This window comes from Eriocheir sinensis, unplaced genomic scaffold (genome assembly GCF_024679095.1).
Source record: "Eriocheir sinensis breed Jianghai 21 unplaced genomic scaffold, ASM2467909v1 Scaffold121, whole genome shotgun sequence".
In the NCBI taxonomy this organism is placed as follows: domain Eukaryota; kingdom Metazoa; phylum Arthropoda; class Malacostraca; order Decapoda; family Varunidae; genus Eriocheir; species Eriocheir sinensis.
This window is the reverse complement of record NW_026110530.1, coordinates 542-20,000: the sequence shown is the minus strand read 5'-3', so window position 1 is coordinate 20,000 and position 19,459 is coordinate 542. Positions and strand designations below refer to the sequence as shown.

Here is a 19,459-nt window from a genome sequence, read left to right as displayed (position 1 = left end):
AAATATCTCCTTTTCACTTCTTGTTATAGACATATCTCCTACTTCAGCTTATGAGAGTTTGTGTAAGGAATATAGACTGCTATCGAAACTATTGTTTGAAGTTGATTTTGATTTATGAAAAATATATTTTCTTATTATTATTATTTCATCGAACTTTAAAACAATATTTTTTATTATTATATAAAACCAATTGATAGTAAGCGTTAATCTCTCATCCTTCCTGATTAAAATGCCTTTTGAATGAAAGAAATCGGCCCATAAATAAGGGAGAAGTTACACTTAGAACATAAGTAATTTAACATAGGATTCGAGATTTTACAACTCCCCCTTAATCCTGGTAAGGTATCGTGATGTGAATATGACTATACGTTACTATAGTGACAATCTATCGACTAATTTGACCCCTGGGGCTTGGTCCTTGTTTGTTACGTCTAGGGAATACCTGCGCATGACGATCTGTCACTGTTAGTATATAAATATATTCATAATACGACTGCATGGTGTTATGAATGGCTTGGAATTTAAGGGAAAGACAACGACTCTGTAAACTTTCCATTTCACTCGGCACGTGGCTCATGCGACGCTTCCAAGTGAAATGAAAGGTTTGCAGAGTCGTTGTCTTTCCCTCAAATTAGATGGGAGACGGTGACGTGTGAGGAGGAGGAGATAAGACAAGGAAAATAGCCAGAAAGGAGGAGGAGGAGGAGGAGGAGGAGGAATGACTTAGTAGCCTATAATACGTTACTTTTATTTTATTTTATTTTCTTCTTTCTAGGAATCATGGATAAGTTTGTGATCCGAGCCCGATCTCTGAAGGGAGAGATTAATAAACTGAACTAAATTCGTAAAATGATTACGTGAATTGACAATTGGGCAAACCTTTAGAATTCCAGTTCCGCGGGAGGGTCGCAGAAACACGCAAGTCCTCGTCGACAGAACGACTTAGTCGGACAGACTGCGGTCGCCAATAGAGTCGGCCAGTCGGCACCTTGCTACGGGCCGCCATTGGTAAAAGCCCGTGCTCCCCCCTATGGGGAGGAAGCAATCTTTGGAGGAGGAGGAGGAGGTGGAGAGACGGTCGCTTGCCTCAATTTCCAGTTATGCATTTTCTGCTGCAGTGTTACAACCCTCGATCTAATGGCGGTAGCGTCAGTTCCTTTTCGGGAAACTAACAAGACCTAAGCTAAAACAGGCCGGGGGGCTTCGACCTCCCCCCACCCTTTCCTAACGGAGGAGAGGGCTTTGCCTCCCCCCCCGTTGGGCTATGTTTAGTCGGGAATCTGGTTAGGGTCTTGCCGCGCGGTAACAATGCAAGAGTTATTATTTAGTACTTAGTAAGGGGGGGTTGTAAGATCGGGAATCCCTTGTTAAATAAAAAAGAAAAAAAAAAGAAAATAAGGAGTCTGCAACAGGGGCGGAATTCACAAACATACTAACTACAAACTAACATAACTACGCACTATTATATTAGCGTCAGATTCACGAAACAAACCTTAGATGGTAGTTAGAGGCGCGCTAAGTCAGCGAGGCCGCTGACTGGTTGATGACGTCATTGGCCTTGCAGCGAATCGCAAGCACGTTTACAGAACCGTCGGCCAATCCTAGGGAGGCCCCTCCAGCTGCTGGTTCCAGAAACCCATTATCTTTTTCAAATTTTCTTCCTTTTAAGGCAAACTGTACTAAATCGTAATCTACGAATTTAATTATTTCGTTGTTTGCTGCACATTTACGTCAAGGTAACTCTGCTGTTCGATGTCTAGTTACCTACGAACATGCTTAAGATGAAGAAAAAGAAGATACGGAGGAGACTGAGGCAGGAAGAAAGCAACGAGAAATATGGGACAGATATCGAGGCAGACAGGAACGAAGGACAAGGAAGGAACGAGGGAAAATTAAGACTGTCTTGCCATATGTGCAACCCAACTCATGGGCTAGCTGTCACCAGACAGAGGTCCATGGTCCCTCCACGGAGGGACAAATCTAGAGATGGATGGATGAATGGATGAGGAGGTAGGAAGATGAAGGAGGAGGGAGGTCTGGCAATCCCCCGGCCGCGAGCGTCGGCGTTGCCATACCCCCCGCACTTATCATATACCTCTCAAAGGGTGTATATCTCATCATTCTATAAAGAAATGGGCTTCCTCTACTCGCAAAGTTATATTTCAAGTTGAAAAACGCGATTTATAAGCATTTATACTTAAATATGATAATATTGTTAGCGTTAATTACTACACCCCCGAGGCAGTAGTTATTTAACAACATATTTAGCGTCACACAGCGCGGTAAAGCTTTGTAAATCCGCGCGCTAACCCGTGACGTCATCGATTAGTTGACAGTTATTACCGCGCGAGCTTTGTGAATCTCAATGTTCTCAAAACTACGAACTAAGCCTTTGTGAATCCTGCCCCAGACCGGGGGGTGGCCTATACAAGGCAGTTCCTGTGAGCCCAATGTGGCACTGCAAGCCAAACGCCACACCACACCATCCCGTATTCTAGAGCTCCCCCCCCCCCCCGCAAAAAGAGGAGGAGGAGGAAGGAGGTCTCGCGAGACAGCGCAACATGCTCCAAACTAACGCCCCATAGCCCTCCCATCCAAGAACGTATTTAACCTCTTCTTGAAATAATGTTTCTATCGTGTTAGCGCTCACAACATGACTGCTGTCTATTCCACTCATCCACCACTCTGTTGGTAAACCAATTCTTGCCTTTGTCTTTATTGAACCTGAACTTATCCAACTTACACCCATTGCTACGTGTCCTACCCGACTCACTTATAATCAAAACATTATAGCTTATGTTCTTGTAACTTCCTTATTTATGGACCATTTAGTTTATTCAAAAATCTATTTGATCAGGGAGGATAGGAGATTAATGATCACTATCGTTTGTTTTTATAGAATAGTAAAAAAATATTTCTAAATATCGATGATAAAATGCTAAAAAAAGTTGACAAATATTCGTCAAAAATCTAAATCAGCTTCAAACAATAGTAAGCGTACATAATTCCTTTTCCATACTTTCATAAACTGAATAAAAAGGGAAGACGTAAATAAATGCCTAAAATAAGAAGTTAAGATAACTTTTTTTTCTTTACCATGTCCTATATACCAAAATTAAGAGGAAAAATAAATAAATAAATAAATATATATATATATATATATATATATATATATATATATATATATATATATATATATATATATGAAAACATATAATTAATTTATTACTTATTTGAAATTATTACTTGAAGAACGCCTAAAATAGGTGTTTCTTGTAATTATTATTTGATAAAAAAAAATTATTATTATAATTTTTAATGATCAAATGATCGGAAGGAAGTGATCGGAACAGCAGAACTTTAAAAATGATTGGATGATCGGAATCGGATCAGTTGCCTAGAGTGATCGGATGATCGGGGATCGGAACAGCAAAAAAATGATCGGTGCCCATTGATATATAAATATATATATATATATATATATATATATATATATATATATATATATATATATATATATATATATATATATATATATATATATATATATATATATATATATATATATATATATATATATATATATATATATATATATATATATATATATATATATATATATATATATATACATATCTCTCTCTCTCTCTCTCTCTCTCTCTCTCTCTCTCTCTCTCTCTCTCTCTCTCTCTCTCTCTCTCTCTATATATATATATATATATATATATATATTAAACAAAGGAGACAGCTCAAGGGACACAAAAAGTGTAAAAAAAAAAAAGCCCGCTACTGCTGCTCCCACAGCAGACAAAAATAAAAGAGTGCCCAAAAGAAAGGTCAATTTCACTTGGTGGTGTCTTGATACACTCTTCTTGAAAGAGGACAAGTCATAGGTAGGATAAAATACAGACACAGGAAGGAAGTTCCAGAGTTTACAAGTGTAAGGGATTAATAAGTGAAGATGAAGGTTAACTCTTGCATAAGGAGTTTGGATAGTTTATATATGAGCAAGAGTAGAAAGTCGAGTGCAGCGGGGCCGCGGGAGGGGAGCATGCATGCAGTTATCAAGTTCAGAAGAGCAGTCAGCATGAAAATATCGATAGAAGATAGAAAGATAGGCAACATGGCGGCTGCCTTTAAGAGGTAGAAGACTATCAGTATGAGGAGGGGAGTTGATAAGACGAAGAGCCTTTGACTCTACTCTGTCCAAGAGAGCAGTGTGAGTGGGGTCCCCCCACACATGTGATGCATACTCCATACGAGTGCTGACAAGGCCTCTGTATATGGACAGCATCTGTGCGGGGGAGAAGAACTGGCGGAGACGGTAAAGAACACCCAACCTAAAGGATGCTGATTTTGAGCATGATTAGCATGATTAGTGAAGGAGAAGGTGACAGCTGAGTGTTGTCGAATAATAGGGGATAGGTATTTGGAAGGTTGTGTCGAGTTGATAGGTGAAGACATTGATTTTTTGTGAGGCGTTGAAGGACACCTGGTTCTTCTTGCAGCTTCCAGCCTGGAATCGTGTAGTTCCTGTCGGGTTGGCCTTTTATCAAAAGAAAGTGAGTAATGCAGAGTAGAGTCATCGGCGTAAGAATGGATAGAACAGTTCGTTTTCGAAAGATCATCTTGAACAACAGAAAGTGAGTGGGAGAAAGGACAGGGCCCTGTGGGACACCACTGTTGATAGGTTTAGGGGAAGAAGAGTGGCCATCTACTTCAGCAGTGCTAGATCGGTCAGAGAGGAAACTGGAGATAAAGGTGCAGATAGAAGGATAGAAACCGTAGGAGGGTAGTTTGGAAAGCAACAGCAACAGCAAAAGTTTCACAGAAACGGTTAAAAGAGGATGACAAAGAGTCAGTTAGGAAAGCAAGAAAATCACGAGTAGAACGCCCCTTGCGGAACCCATTCAAGCGATCAGAAAGACAATAAGAAGTGGAAATTTCCGGTTACGGATTGATTCAAAAGCTTTAGATAGACAAGTAAGTAAATCTATTGGACGGTAGTTTGAGGGATTGGAACGGTCACCCTTCTTAGGCATAGGTTGTATCAAGGCGTAATTCAAGGAGGAAGAAAAGGTAGATGTTGACTGGCAGAGACGAAAGAGTTTGACCAGGTAGGGTGTCAGCACGGAAGCAAAGTTTTTTAAGAATAATACGAGGCACTCCATCAGGTCCATAAGCCTTCTGAGACTTGAGGCCAGAGAGAGCATAGAAAACATCATTATTAAAAACTTAATAACAGGCATAAAGACATATATATATATATATATATATATATATATATATATATATATATATATATATATATATATATATATATATATATATATATGTGTGTGTGTGTGTGTGTGTGTGTGTGTGTGTGTGTGTGTGTGTGTATATATATATATATATATATATATATATATATATATATATATATATATATATATATATATATATATATATATAGATATATATATATATATATATATATATATATATATATATATATATATATATATATATATATATATATATATATATATATATATATATATATATATATATATATATATATATATATATATATATATATATATACCCACTGAACGGACGCAAGCCACTCCCGGTGAGGTATATATGGGAAGTGAGGAGGGTGCTGAAGCCCTCCAAAGATCCTTCCCAGTACCTCACTAACCGTTTCCCTATTGTCTCATCTACACCAGAGAGAAGTTCATCATGCTCTCTAAAGACAGATCCTCTTCTATCCACACCACACTACACATTCACACAACACACACACCTTTTCCCAAAATTCAAAATTCAAAATGGCGTTCAATAACCATGCCTCGGAGTCCCTGCCTTTGGGGGGGGGACCACAAATTCCCCCAGGAAGGATTCCCCTTCTGGCTGCCGACCTTAGAGGTGTCTTGACAACTTCTCGAGCCTTTTTCTTTTCAATTTCTGCAACTTTCGCGGTCTTCGTTCTAATTTTCATTCTGTGGAACACCATCTCTCCTCCTCTAAACCTCACCTTCTCTTCCTCACCGAAACACAGGTTTCTCAGGCTACTGACAGCAATCTCTAACCTCTTCCCTCCTACTATCTCTATCCTCAATTTCAATCAAAAGCTGGATTTTGCGCCTACGTGCGCAACGACATCACTTGCTCTCGAGCACACGACCTTCACTCCTCAGAATTTTCCACCATCTTGCTAAGACTTCATTGTGTTTCTACTACTAAAAACATCTGTGCGGTTTATCTCTCACCTAACTCTACTATAACTATGTAAAACTCTTTGACTACTTGAACTCTAAAGTGGAGCACATCTTGACCCACTCTCGCTTCGCTGAAATCTCCATCTTGGGAGATTTCAATGTTCACCACCAGCTTTGGCTTTCATCTTCTTTCACTGACCAGCCTGGTGAACAAGCTTACAACTTTGCTCTCCTCAATGACCTAGAGGAGTTGGTTCAGCACCCTACACGTATTTCCGACCGTCTTGGAGACCGGCCCAACATACTAGATCTCTTCCTAACCATTAACCCTTCTACTTACTCTGTCAAACTTTTCTCTCCATTGGGCTCCTCCGATCATAACATTATTTCTGTATCCTGTCCTATCGCTCCTGTACACCCTCTGGACCCACCGAAAAGGCGATGCTTCTGGCATTTTGCTTCAGCTCGGTGGAACGACCTGAGGATGTACTTTTCCGATTTCCCATGGAATGATTACTGCTTCCAGGATAGAGATCCCTCTGTGTGTGCCCAGCGCATCACAGAGGTGATTGTCTCTGGAATGGAGGCATACATTCCACGTACTTTCTCTACTCCTCATACTAAAAAGCCTTGCTTTAATCACGCTTGTTCTCGTGCTGACAAAGATAGAGAGGCAGCTCACAAAAGATACCAGAGCCTTCGAACTCCCGCTAACCATGAACTTTACATTTCTGCCCGGAATCGTGCCAAATCTATTCTCCGACTTACCAAAAACTCCTTCATTGATAGAAAATGCCAAAACCTTGCATTTTCTATTTCTTTCCGTGACTTCTGGCATCTAGCCAAAAACATCTCCAACTTCACTTCTTCACCTTTCCCTCCTTTCCTTAGTCCTGACGGCAGCACCGCCGTCTCATCTATCTCTAAGGCTGAACTCTTCTCTCAAATTTTCTGTAAAAACTCCACTCTGGACGATTCTGGGCATATTCCTCCTACTCATCCCACCTCTGACTCCTTTATGCCTGTTATTAAGATTATTAAGAATGATGTTTTCTATGCCCTCTCTGGCCTCAATCCTCAGAAGGCTTATGGACCTGATGGAGTGCCTCCTATTGTCCTTAAAAACTGTGCTTCCGTGCTGACACTCTGCCTGGTCAAACTCTTTCGCCTCTGCCTGTCAACATCTACCTTTCCTTCCTGCTGGAAGTATGCCATTCATACAGCCTGTGCCTAAGAAGCGTGACCGTTCCAATCCCTTAATTTACCGTCCTATAACTTTGCTTTCTTGTCTATCTAAAGCTTTTGAATCAATCCTTAACCGGAAGATTCAAAAGCACCTTTCCACTTCTGACCTTTTATCTGATCACCAGTATGGGTTCCGCAAGGGACGTTCTACTGGTGATCTCCTTGCCTTCCTAACTGATTCTTGGTCATCCTCTCTTATCCGTTTCGGTGAAACCTTTGCTATTGCGCTGGGCATATCAAAAGCCTTTGCTAGGGTCTGGCACAAATCTTTGCTTTCCAAACTACCCTCCTACGGTTACTATTCTTCTCTCTGTACCTTTATCTCGAGTTTCCTCTCTGACCGTTTTATTTCTGCTGTGGTAGACGGTCACTGTTCTTCCCCTAAACCTATTAACAGTGGTGTTCCGCAGGGTTCTGTCCTATCTCCCACTCTTTTTCTGTTGTTCATTGATGATCTTCTTTAGAAAACGAACTGTCCAATCCATTCTTACGCTGATGACTCTACTCTGCATTACTCAACTTCTGTTAATAGAAGACCCACCCAACAGGAACTAAATGATTCAAGGCTGGAGGCGGCAGAACGCTTAGCCTCAGACCTTACTATTATTTCCGATTGGGGCAAGAAGAACTTGGTGTCCTTCAACGCCTCAAAAACACAGTTTCTCCACCTCCACCTATCCACTCGACACAATCTTCCAAACAACTATCCCCTTTTATTTGACTACACTCATCTATCACCTTCTTTGACATTAAACATCCTCGGTCTATCCTTAACTCAAAATCACAACTGGAAACTTCATGGTTGGTATTATACGACACTTTCGGTTCTCACATCAGATAGTTCTAAAGGTCAAAGAGGGGATCAGTCTGGTTCTAATGAGTGTTTCTTTAGATTCACGGTACAGAAGAAGGGTCAGACTACTACCAGAGTCACAAAACTGCTCCTGGAAATGCCCACAACTCCTACGAAAGCCTTGTCAAATATGTGTTCTTGGGCGGCGATATGTCTTGTAATACGACTCAATCTCTTCTCTTACTAAATCAGCTTCCTCGAGGCTGGGCGTTCTGCACCGTCTATGCCAGTTCTTCTTCACCGCACAGTTGCTATCCATTTACTGGGGCCTTGTCCGTCCTCGTATGGAGTATGCATCTCACGTGTACGGGGGCTCCACTCACACAGCTCTCTTGGAGTGGAGTCAACGGCTCTTCGTCTCATCAGCTCTCCTCTTACTGATAGTCTTCTATCTCTTAAATTTCGCCGCCATGTTGCCTCTCTTTCTATCTACTACCGATATTTTCATGCTGGCTGCTCATCTGAACTTGCTAACTGCATGCCCTCCCCCTCCCGCGGCCTCCCCACACACGACTTTCTACTCAAGCTCATCCCTTTACTGTCCAAATCCCTTACGCAAAAGTTAACCAGCATCATTACTCTTTCTTCCCTCACGCTGGTAGACTCTGGAACAATCTTCCTTCATCTGTATATTTTCCTGCCTACGACTTGATCTCTTTCAAAAGAAGGGTATCAGGACACCTCTTCTCCCGAAATTGACCTATCTTTCGGCCACCTCTTTGGATTCTCTTTTAAGGAGCAGTGATTAACATTTGTTACCTTTTTTATGCCCTTGAACTGACTCCTCTGCTATAAATAAATAAATAAATAAATAAATAAATATATATATATATATATATATATATATATATATATATATATATATATATATATATATACATATATATATATATATATATATATATATATATATATATATATATATATATATATATATATATATTTATATATTATATATATATATATACAAATCAGCTTCCTCGAGGTTGGGCGTTCAGAATCGTCTCCACCAGTTCTTCTCCCCCGCACAGTTGCTATCCATATACAGGGGCCTTCTCCGCCCTCGTATGGAGTAGGCATCTCACGTGTGGGGAGGCTCCACCCACACATCTCTTCTGGACAGAGTGGAGGCTAAGGCTCTTCGTCTCATCAGCTCTCCTCCTCCTACTGATAGTCTTCTACCCCTAAAATTCCGTCGCGATGTTGCCTCTCTTTCTATTTTCTATCGCTATTTTCATGCTGACTGCTCTTCTGAACTTGCTAACTGCATGCCTTCCCCCCTCCCGCGGCCCCGCTGCACGCGACTTTCTACTCATGCTCATCCCAATACTGTCCTAACCCCTTATGCAAGAGTTAACCAGCATCTTCACTCTTTCATCCCTCACGCTGGTAGACTCTGGAACAATCTTCCTTCTTCTGTATTTCCTCCTGCCTACGACTTGAACTCTTTCAAGAGTAGGGTATCTGGACAACTCTCCTCCTGAAACTGACCTCTCTTTCGGCCACGTCTTTTGATTCTTTTAATAGGAGCAGCGAGTAGCGGGCTTTTTTTATTATTATTGTTTCCTTTTTTGTGCCCTAGAGCCGTCTCCTTTGTTGTAAAAAAATAAATAAATATATATATATATATATATATATATATATATATATAGAGAGAGAGAGAGAGAGAGAGAGAGAGAGAGAGAGAGAGAGAGAGAGAGAGAGAGAGAGAGAGAGAGAGAGAGAGAGATTTTTTTTACAGGCGTAAATAAAAAAAAAATAAAAAAAGCCCGTTAATCACTGCTCCCGAACAGAGGTCAAAGGAGAGGTGTCCTGATACCCTCCTCTTGAAAGAGTTCAAGTCGTAGGCAGGAGGAAATACAGATGAAGGAATATTGTTCCAGAGTTTACCAGGGTGAGGGATGAAGGAGTGAAAATGCTGGTTGACTCTTGCATAATGGGTTTGGATAGTATAGGGATGAGCATGAGTAGAAAGTCGTGTGTAGCGGGGCCGCGGGAGGAGCAGAGGCATGCAGTTAGCAAGTTCAGAAGAGCAGTCAGCATGAAAATATCGATAGAAGATAGAGATTCAACATGGCGGCGGAATTTGAGAGGTAAAGGACTATCAGTAAGAGGAGGAGAGCTGATGAGACGAAAAGCCATTGACTCCACTCTGTCAAGGAGAGCTGTGTGAGTGGACCCCCCCACACACACACACATGAGATGCATACTCCATACGAGGGCGGACAAGGCCCCTGTAAATGGATAGCAGCTGTGCGGGGAAGAACAACTGGCGGAGACGGTACAGAACGCCCAGCCTCGAGGAAGCTGATTTAGTAAGAGATGAGATATGAAGTTTCCAGTTGAGATTTTGAGTTAAGGATAGACCGAGGATGTTTAGTGTTGAGGAAGGTGATAGCTCAGTGCTGTCAAAGAATAGGGGATAGTTGTTTGGAGGATTGTGTTGAGTAGATAGGTGGAGAAACTGTATTTTTGAGGCGTTGAAGGACACCAGGTTCCTCTTCCCCCAATCGGAAATAATAGTAAGGTCTGAGGCAAAGCGTTCTGTTGCCTCCAGCCTTGAATCGTTAAGTTCCTGTATGGTGGGTCTTCTATTAAAAGAAGTTGAGTAATGCAGAGTGGAGTCATCGGCGTAAGAATGGATAGGAGAGAAATAGATAGATAGATAGATAGATAAAGAGATAGATTTATATATATATATATATATATATATATATATATATATATATATATATATATATATATATATATCTTCACAACGAGGAGACAGTTCAAGGGCACAAAAAAGTAAACAACAATAAAAAAGAGTCCGCTACTCGTTGCTCATAAAAAGAATCCAAAGAGGTGGCCGAAAGAGAGGTCAGTTTCGGGAGGAGAGGTGTCCAGATACCCTTCTCTTGAAAGAGTTCAAGTCGTAGGCAGGAGGAAATACAGAAGAAGGAAGATTGTTCCAGAGTTTACCAGCGTGAGGGATGAAAGAGTGAAGATGCTGGTTAACTTTTGCATAAGGGGTTTGGAGAGTATAGGGATGAGCATGAGTAGAAAGTCGCGTGCAGCGGGGCCGCGGGAGGGGGAGAGGCATGCAGTTAGCAATATCGATAGAAGATAGAAAGAGAGGCAGCATGGTGGCGGAAATTAAGAAGAAGAAGACTATCAGTAAGAGGAGGAGAGCTGATGAGACGAAGAGCCTTAGACTCCACTCTGTCCAAGAGAGCTGTGTGAGTGGAGCCCCCCCACACGTGAGATGCATACTCCATACGATGGTGGACAATGCCCCTGTATATGTATAGCAACTGTGCGGAGGAGAAGAACTGGCGGAGACGATACAGAACGCCCAACCTCGAGGAAGCTAATTTGGTGAGAGACGAGATGTGAAGTTTCCAGTTAAGATTTTGAGTTAAGGATAGACCGAGGATGTTTAGTGTTGAAGATGGTGACAGCTGAGTGTTGTTGAAGAATAGGGGATAGGTGTTTGGAAGATTGTGTCGAGTTGATAGGTGGAGAAATTGGGTTTTTGAGGCATTGAAGGACACAAGGTTTCTTTTACCCCAATCGGAAATGATAGTATGGTCTGAGGTTAAGCGTTCTGCTGCCTTCAGCCTGGAGTCATGTAATTCCTGTTGAGAGGGTCTTCTGTTGAAAGAATTTGAAAAATGCAAAGTGGAGTCATCAGCGTATGAGTGGATAGGATAGAGCCCTGTGGAACACCTCTGTTAATAGGTTTATGAAAAGAACAGTGACTGTCTACCACAGCAGAGACAGAACAGCCGGAAAGGAAACTGGAGATAAAAGAATAGAGAGAAGGATAGAATCCGAAGGAGGGCAGTTTAGAAAGCAAAGACATGTGCCAGACTCTATCGAAGGGTTTCGGTATGTTTAGTGCAACTGAGAAAGTTTCACCGAGACGGCTAAGAGAGGATGACCAAGAATCAGTTAAGAGAGCAAGAAGATCGCCAGTAGAACGCCCCTTGCGGAACCCATACTGGCGATCAGATAGAAGGTTAGAAGAGGAAAGGTGCTTTTGAATCTTCCGGTTAAGGATTGATTCAAAAGCTTTAGATAGACAGGAAAGTAAAGCTATAGGGCGGTAGTTTGAGGGATTGGAACGGTCACCCTTCTTAGGCACAAGCTGTACGAAGGCGTACTTCCAGCAGGAAGGAAAGGTAGATGTTGAAAGGCAGAGGCGAAGAGTTTGACCAGGCAGGGTGTCAGCACGGAAGCACAGTTTTTAAGGACAATAGGAGGCACTCCATCAGGTCCATAAGCCTTTTGAGAGTTGAGGCCAGAGAGGGCGTAGAAAACATCATTAGGAAGAATCTTAAAAACAGGCATAAAGGAGTCGGAGTGGGGATGAGTAAGAGGAATATGCCCAGAATCGTCCAGAGTGGAGTTGTTACAGAAAGTATGAGCGAAGAGTTCAGCCTTAGAGATAGAAGAGACGGCAGTGTTGCCGTCTAGGCTAAGAAGAGGCGGGAAAGAGGAAGAAGTGAAATTGGAGGAGATATTTTTGGCTAAGTGCCAGAAGTCAGAAAGTCAGAAAAGTCAGAAAGCAAGGTGTTGACATTTGCTATGGATAAAGGAGTTTTTGGTAAGTCGAAGAATAGATTTGGCACGATTCCGGGCGGAAATGTAAAAGTCATGATTAGCGGGAGTTTGAAGGCTCTTGTACCTTTTGTGAGCTGCCTCTCTATCTTTGACAGCACAAGAACAAGTGTGATTAAACCAAGGCTTTTTAGCATGGGGAGTAGAGAAAGTACGTGGAATGTATCCCTCCATTCCTGAGACAATCACCTCTGTGATGCGCTGGGCACACACAGAGGGGTCTCTATCCTGGAAGCAGTAATCATTCCACGGGAAATCGGAAAAGTACATCCTCAGGTCGTCCCACCGAGCTGAAGCAAAATGCCAGAAGCATCGCCTCTTCGGTGGGTCCAGTGGGTGTACTGGAGCGATAGGACAAACTACAGAAATAAGGTTGTGATCGGAGGAGCCCAACGGAGATAACAGTTTGACAGAGTAAACAGAAGGGTTAGAGGTAAGGAAGAGGTCTTGTATGTTGTGCCTGTCTCCAAGACGGTCGGGAATACGTGTAGGGTGCTGAATCAATTGTTGTAGGTCACTGAGGAGAGCAAAGTTGTAGGCTTGTTCACCAGGCTGGTCAGTGAAAAAGGATGAAAGCCAAAGCTGGTGGTGAACATTGAAATCTCTTAGGATGGAGATTTCAGCGAAGGGAGAGTGGGTCAAGATATGCTCCACTTTAGGGTTGAGGTAGTCAAAGAAATTTCCTAGTTAGTAGAATTAGGTGAAAGATAAACAGCACAGATGTATTTGGTAATAGAATGACAATGAAGTCTTAGCCAGATGGTGGAAAATTGGAAAAGTACATCCTTAGGTCGTCCCACCGAGCTGAAGCAAAATGCCAGAAGCATCGCCTCTTTCAAGAAGAGTGTATCAAGACACCTCTCCACCCGAAATTGACCTCTTTTTTGCCCTTAGCATTTTATTTAAAGGTTTTAAGAATGATCGACATCCCTTACACAATGCTTTGCCTGATCCTTTTTTCTCCTGCCCGGGTCACGAGTTTGTTCCTGGTCAAAACGATCTTGCTTTTAATAATATGAATTTTTGTACGACACAATTCTCACGATCTTTTCTTCCGTCGTTGACAAATCTATAGAATCAGTTACCTAATGAGAGAGTCCTTTCTGCAGAAATTTCTACATTTAAGTCTCGTGTGAATGTCTTATTGAAACAATTAAATTATTTTTCCTCCTTTTGGCTTTGAATGGCCAGTTTCTTAACTATTCGTTGCCTTTTGCTTCTCTGTAGTACCTTTTGGTATTCTGTTCCAGCATATTACACTCGGCCGTCAAATGATTGCTGCATTTTGTTTGGGATGGTTCAAGACATTGGATGGATGTCTGCCGCTATGAAAAGGGTGGGTAGGTTACTGGTGATGGCATTCAAGACCAGAGGTTGAGGGCGGAGCGTTACACTGGAAGCCGAAGCCAGTGTCCCCCAGAAAGATCAAACAATGGATGCTACGGTTTCTGGCGAAGTGCTTGACTCCCTAATATTTTTGATAAATTCCGTCAAAGACGAGACTAACACGGAATATATATATATATATATATATATATATATATATATATATATATATATATATATATATATATATATATATATATATATATATTCCGCATATATAGCAGGTACTCAGCAAATATTGTAATGCAAATAGATTTTTTTTTAAAAAGATCAATGTTGCTTGATTTCTCAAGGCTTTCATGTAGGAAAGATTTTTAAAGAGGAGAACGTTGCATCTGTCATTTATATTCTCTCGTTTACCAATAAATAAAACAACGAGAATGATCAACTAAATTTTTATTAAAAATAGTATCACTGAGTGGATAGCGTGACGGCACCGCGTTCAGGACGACGCGAGTTCAATCCCCACCCGGTGCCACCAAGCTGGGATTTTTCAACCGCCGCCGAGTGGCTTAAAACTACCCACTTTTTTTTTTTTTTTTTTTTTTTTACGTCGTTGCCTGTTGCGTCGGTAGGTATCTTCCTGGTGGGGCCTGATGGTCGGCCCAAGGCTTCTTCCAGGTGGGGCCTGATGATCGGCCCAGCCCGTTCTGGAGCAGGCGAGTGTTTATAGTGGCGCCATCTTGCATTGGCTCATGCTGCCCCCCGGAACTCGTTCTTGATTCGCTTGGACGGCTTCCTCTAGAGTCCGGGTTGATAGTTGGTCTTCAGGACAGCATGTGAGTAGTTTTAAGCCACTCGGCGGTGACTGAAAAATCCGAGTGGTAGCGTGGGGATTCGAACCCGCGTCGTCCATCACTCGGTGAATGTGGGCCCAGTACGCTACCAGTTCGGCCACCGCCTACCCTTGTGCTACCCGCGCTGTCCAGAAGACCACCTATCAATTCGGACTCTAGATTCTAGGATTAAAGATGAGCTCCGGGAGTAAGCATGGGCCAATGCAAGATGGCGCCACTATAAACACTGGCTTGCGCCACAACGGGCTGGGCCATACCATCAGGCCCCTCCAAAAACAAGCCTACCGGCGCCACAGGCGAAGATGAAAAAAAAAAAAAATACAGTATTGACATGTTACAAGCCTCAGAGAAACACAGGTAATTTAATACGGTAATTGAAAAAAATAGTTCAAGCTTCGTGGGCACAAGGATTTAATCGCTGGCGACACATGCTAAGAATGAATATACCCCATTGAGCAGTCGCCAGGTTAAGTCTGATAATTGATTTCACATTTTTTTTTTTTTTTCGCCAATAGCACTGGTAGACTTTTCATGATGGGGTCGATGGTCAGCTCCAGCCTGTTCGTGGCAGTGGCACGTCTTTTTATAGAGTCACCCTCTAGTTGGCTCATGATGCTCCTTGGAGCTCCACTTGATTAACTTTTTAAAGAGTTTCACTAGAACCATGGTTGATAGGTGATCATCAGGACAAGCTGTGGGTAGTGTTAGGCCACTCACACATGACTGAAAATTGTCAGCTTGTATATATAGCAGTGAGCGGGATTTGAACCCGGGTCTTCCAAACACCGCGACCTTATGCTAACCGGTCAGCCACATACTCTTCAGAAGGCAGTGGCTGAGGGTGTATCTAGCATTTATTAAGTGGTGTCTATAACCTAGGATTTATATATACTAGTGATAAACTATTAGAATGTAATTGTCTTACTTTTTGAAAAACTATTGTATTTTCACTAGTAGACATACCTGTTTTGCATGAGTTCATGAATAGTAAGGTGTTTATTAATAGCCAGTAAATTTTTCACAGTAAGAAGAATCATACTCAAGGTAAAGGTAAGCATTTTAAGATCATATCAACACATCAAAGCACATTCAACATCTTTACCTGACTTGTGTGATGTGCACCACCCGGGCCAAACAGTTGAGGCCGGCCTTTTTGTCTTGGTCTTCTTGAGGATATTCCAACAGGAGCTGGCCAAGCTGCTGCAATGGCACTACCAGGCAAGGGTCCTCAGGCCCTGAGCCTTTCTTCTGGATAAGATCGATACTATACTCAAGCTTCTCCTGCAAATGGAAGCCATTATTGTTATGGTGTTGGAGAAATGTAAAATTTTACAAAGTATCATAAGTATTTCAGTATCGTAGGTATCACTGAGTCATATTACACCACCCTTAGCTAGGTATGATGATACTATAGGTAAAAATTAAAAGGTTTGGTGCACTGTAACATTATGCTGCACTCAGACTTACCTTAGCCTTGGTGAGCTTTTTCTGTTTAGTGTAAAGAACTCCTTGAGCACACAAGACTTTCACTTGCAGCTCTAGTGGAAGATCAATGGTTAGGGAAGGACTCAACTGTTTTTTCCACCGTAAAACCTGTTCACAAAATGAATCATGGTTTGAATTACACAAATGACAAATGTTAGAGAAACCTATTATTATAAAATGCAGAGGAGCTGCATTTACTGATATATCATATAGCATCACAAACACTGTCCTGTATTGCTAAAATATGCAAACTTATCACAGTATTATTGATTTTAATATATATATATATATATATATATATATATATATATATATATATATATATATATATATATATATATATATATATATATATATATATATATATATATATATATATATATATATATATATATATATATATATATATATATATATATATATATATATATATATATATATATATATATATATATATATATATATATATATATATATATATATATATATATATATATATATATATATATATATATATATATATATATATATATATATATATATATATATATATATATTAGCAGGGCAAAGAAATATTCATTTAAAAAATAAATTTCGAAAACGAATAAATAACGAAAAAAAAAAAAAAAAATTCATGCATCTTGGCATGTGGCCAAGTTTTAACCACATCCTGTTGTCTACACTCGGCATGCCTCACCCGCATTTTCTTTGAACGTGTATCCACACTTGCGCCACGTGATCTTACTCTATAACACTCTGATTCATCTCGGTATGCTGCCGATTTATCTCCGCATCTCGTGATTTACACTAGCCAAGGCTTACCCGCGCTATCCCTGTATTATACATGTACCCCCCACTCTCCCTGCTCGCTCCTCAAACACCCACGTGTTGTCTGCTTGGACTACATGACTACAGCAGCCCCTTCATTGCTAAGTGTTAATTCAAGCTTTTACTGCTGTTGTGTAGTGCAGTGTTTTCATTTTTTTCATTGTTTATGCAAATGGAGGGAGGGGAATGGGGGACTTGCATAACTCGGAATATTGATTACCTCGGCAAGGCTTAAAGCCCCTATCATGTCGAGTTGTAAGGTTTTACTGTGTGTATATATATATATATATATATATATATATATATATATATATATATATATATATATATATATATATATATATATATATATATATATATATATATATATATATATATAATACAGTAAAACCCTTATAACTCGGCATTCTATAACTCGGTGTTTGATATAACTCGGCAAAGCAACGAATTATTAATTACAAAAATAAATTTCGAATTCAAACAAATAACGAAAATAAAAAAGGAAATAATGGAAATAATTCAAGAATCTCGGTATATTACCGAGTTTTAGTCACACACTCGGAATGCCTCACCCACATTTTCTTCTAAAGTGTACCCACAATAGGGCCACGTGATCTCATTCTCCAGCACTCTGATTTATCTCGGTATGCTGCCGAGTTTTTTCCACATTTCGTGGTTCACACATGTCAAGGCTTACCAGCGCTATTCCTATATTGAAAACATGTTCCCTTACTCTCCCTGCTCGCTCCTCAAACACCCAAGTGTTTTCTGTTCGGACTACATGGCGACAGCGGCCCCTTCATTTGTATGTGTTAATTTTATATATATATATATATATATATATATATATATATATATATATATATATATATATATATATATATATATATATATATATATATATATATATATATATATATATATATATATATATATATATATATATATATATATATATATATATATATATATATATATATATATATATATATATATATATATATATATATATATATATATATATATATATATATATATATGAACTCTGTAGCTCAAACTATTTCTAAGAACTCCACCCTGTATGATTCTGGGCTACTCATCCCACCTCTGACTCCTTTATGCCTGTTATTAAGATTCTTTATAATGATGTTTTATGTGCCCTTTCTGGCCTCAACTCTCAGAAGGCTTATGGACCTGATGGAGTACCTCCTATTGTCCTTAAAAATTGTGCTTCCGTGCTGACACCTTCACTGGTCAAAGTGTTTCGTTTCTGCCTATCAACATCTACCTTTCCTTACTGTTGGAAGTACGCCTTCGAACAGCCTGTGCCTAAGAAGGGTGACCGTTCCAAAGCCTCAAACTATCGCCCTATAGCTTTACTTTCCTGTCTATCTAAAGCTTTTGAATCAATCCTTAACCGGAAGATTCAAAAGCACCTTTCCACTTCTAACCTTCTATCTGATCGCCAGTATGGGTTCTGCAAGGGGCGTTCTTCTGGCGATCTTCTTGCTCTCTTTACTGACTCTTGGTCATCCTCTCTTAGCCGGTGAAACTTTCACTGTAGCGCCAGACATATCGAAAGCCTTCGATAGAGTCTGGCACTAGTCTTTGCTTTCTAAACTGCCCTCTTTCTGATTCTATCCCTCTCTCTGTTCCTTTATCTTCAGTTTCCCTTCCGGCCGTTCTATCTCTGCGGTGGTAGACGGTCTATGTTCTTCCCCTAAACCTATTGGTATTCCACAGGGCTCTGTCCTATCACCCACTCTTCCTGTTATTCATCACTGATCTTCATTCCATTACAAACTGTTCTGTCCACTCATACGCCGACGATTCCACTCTGCATTATTCAATTTCTTTCAATAAAAGACCATCCCAACAGGAAGTAAATGACTCCAGACTGGAGGCTGCAGAACGCCTAAGCTCAGACCTTGCAATCATTTCCGATCGGAGTAAACAGAACTTTGTGTCCTTCAATGCCTCAATAACTCAATTTCCCACCTATGAACTCGACACAATTTTCCAAACACCTATCCCCTATTCTCCGACAACACACAGTTGTC

The 19,459-nt window shown here is 40.5% G+C and overlaps 1 protein-coding gene across 1 annotated transcript in view; it reads right to left on the bottom strand.

Moving 5' to 3' along the window:
* LOC126989545 (uncharacterized) overlaps window positions 1–16,679 on the bottom strand; it is a gene marked incomplete at its 5' end in the record, with an annotated part of 73,503 nt that extends 56,824 nt beyond the window's left edge. The window contains 2 exons of the mRNA XM_050848115.1: window positions 16,189–16,367; window positions 16,554–16,679. Coding sequence (XP_050704072.1) covers window positions 16,189–16,367; window positions 16,554–16,679 — 305 coding nt within the window. The remainder of the gene's footprint in view (window positions 1–16,188; window positions 16,368–16,553) is intronic.
* Window positions 16,680–19,459: the final 2,780 nt, after the last annotated feature.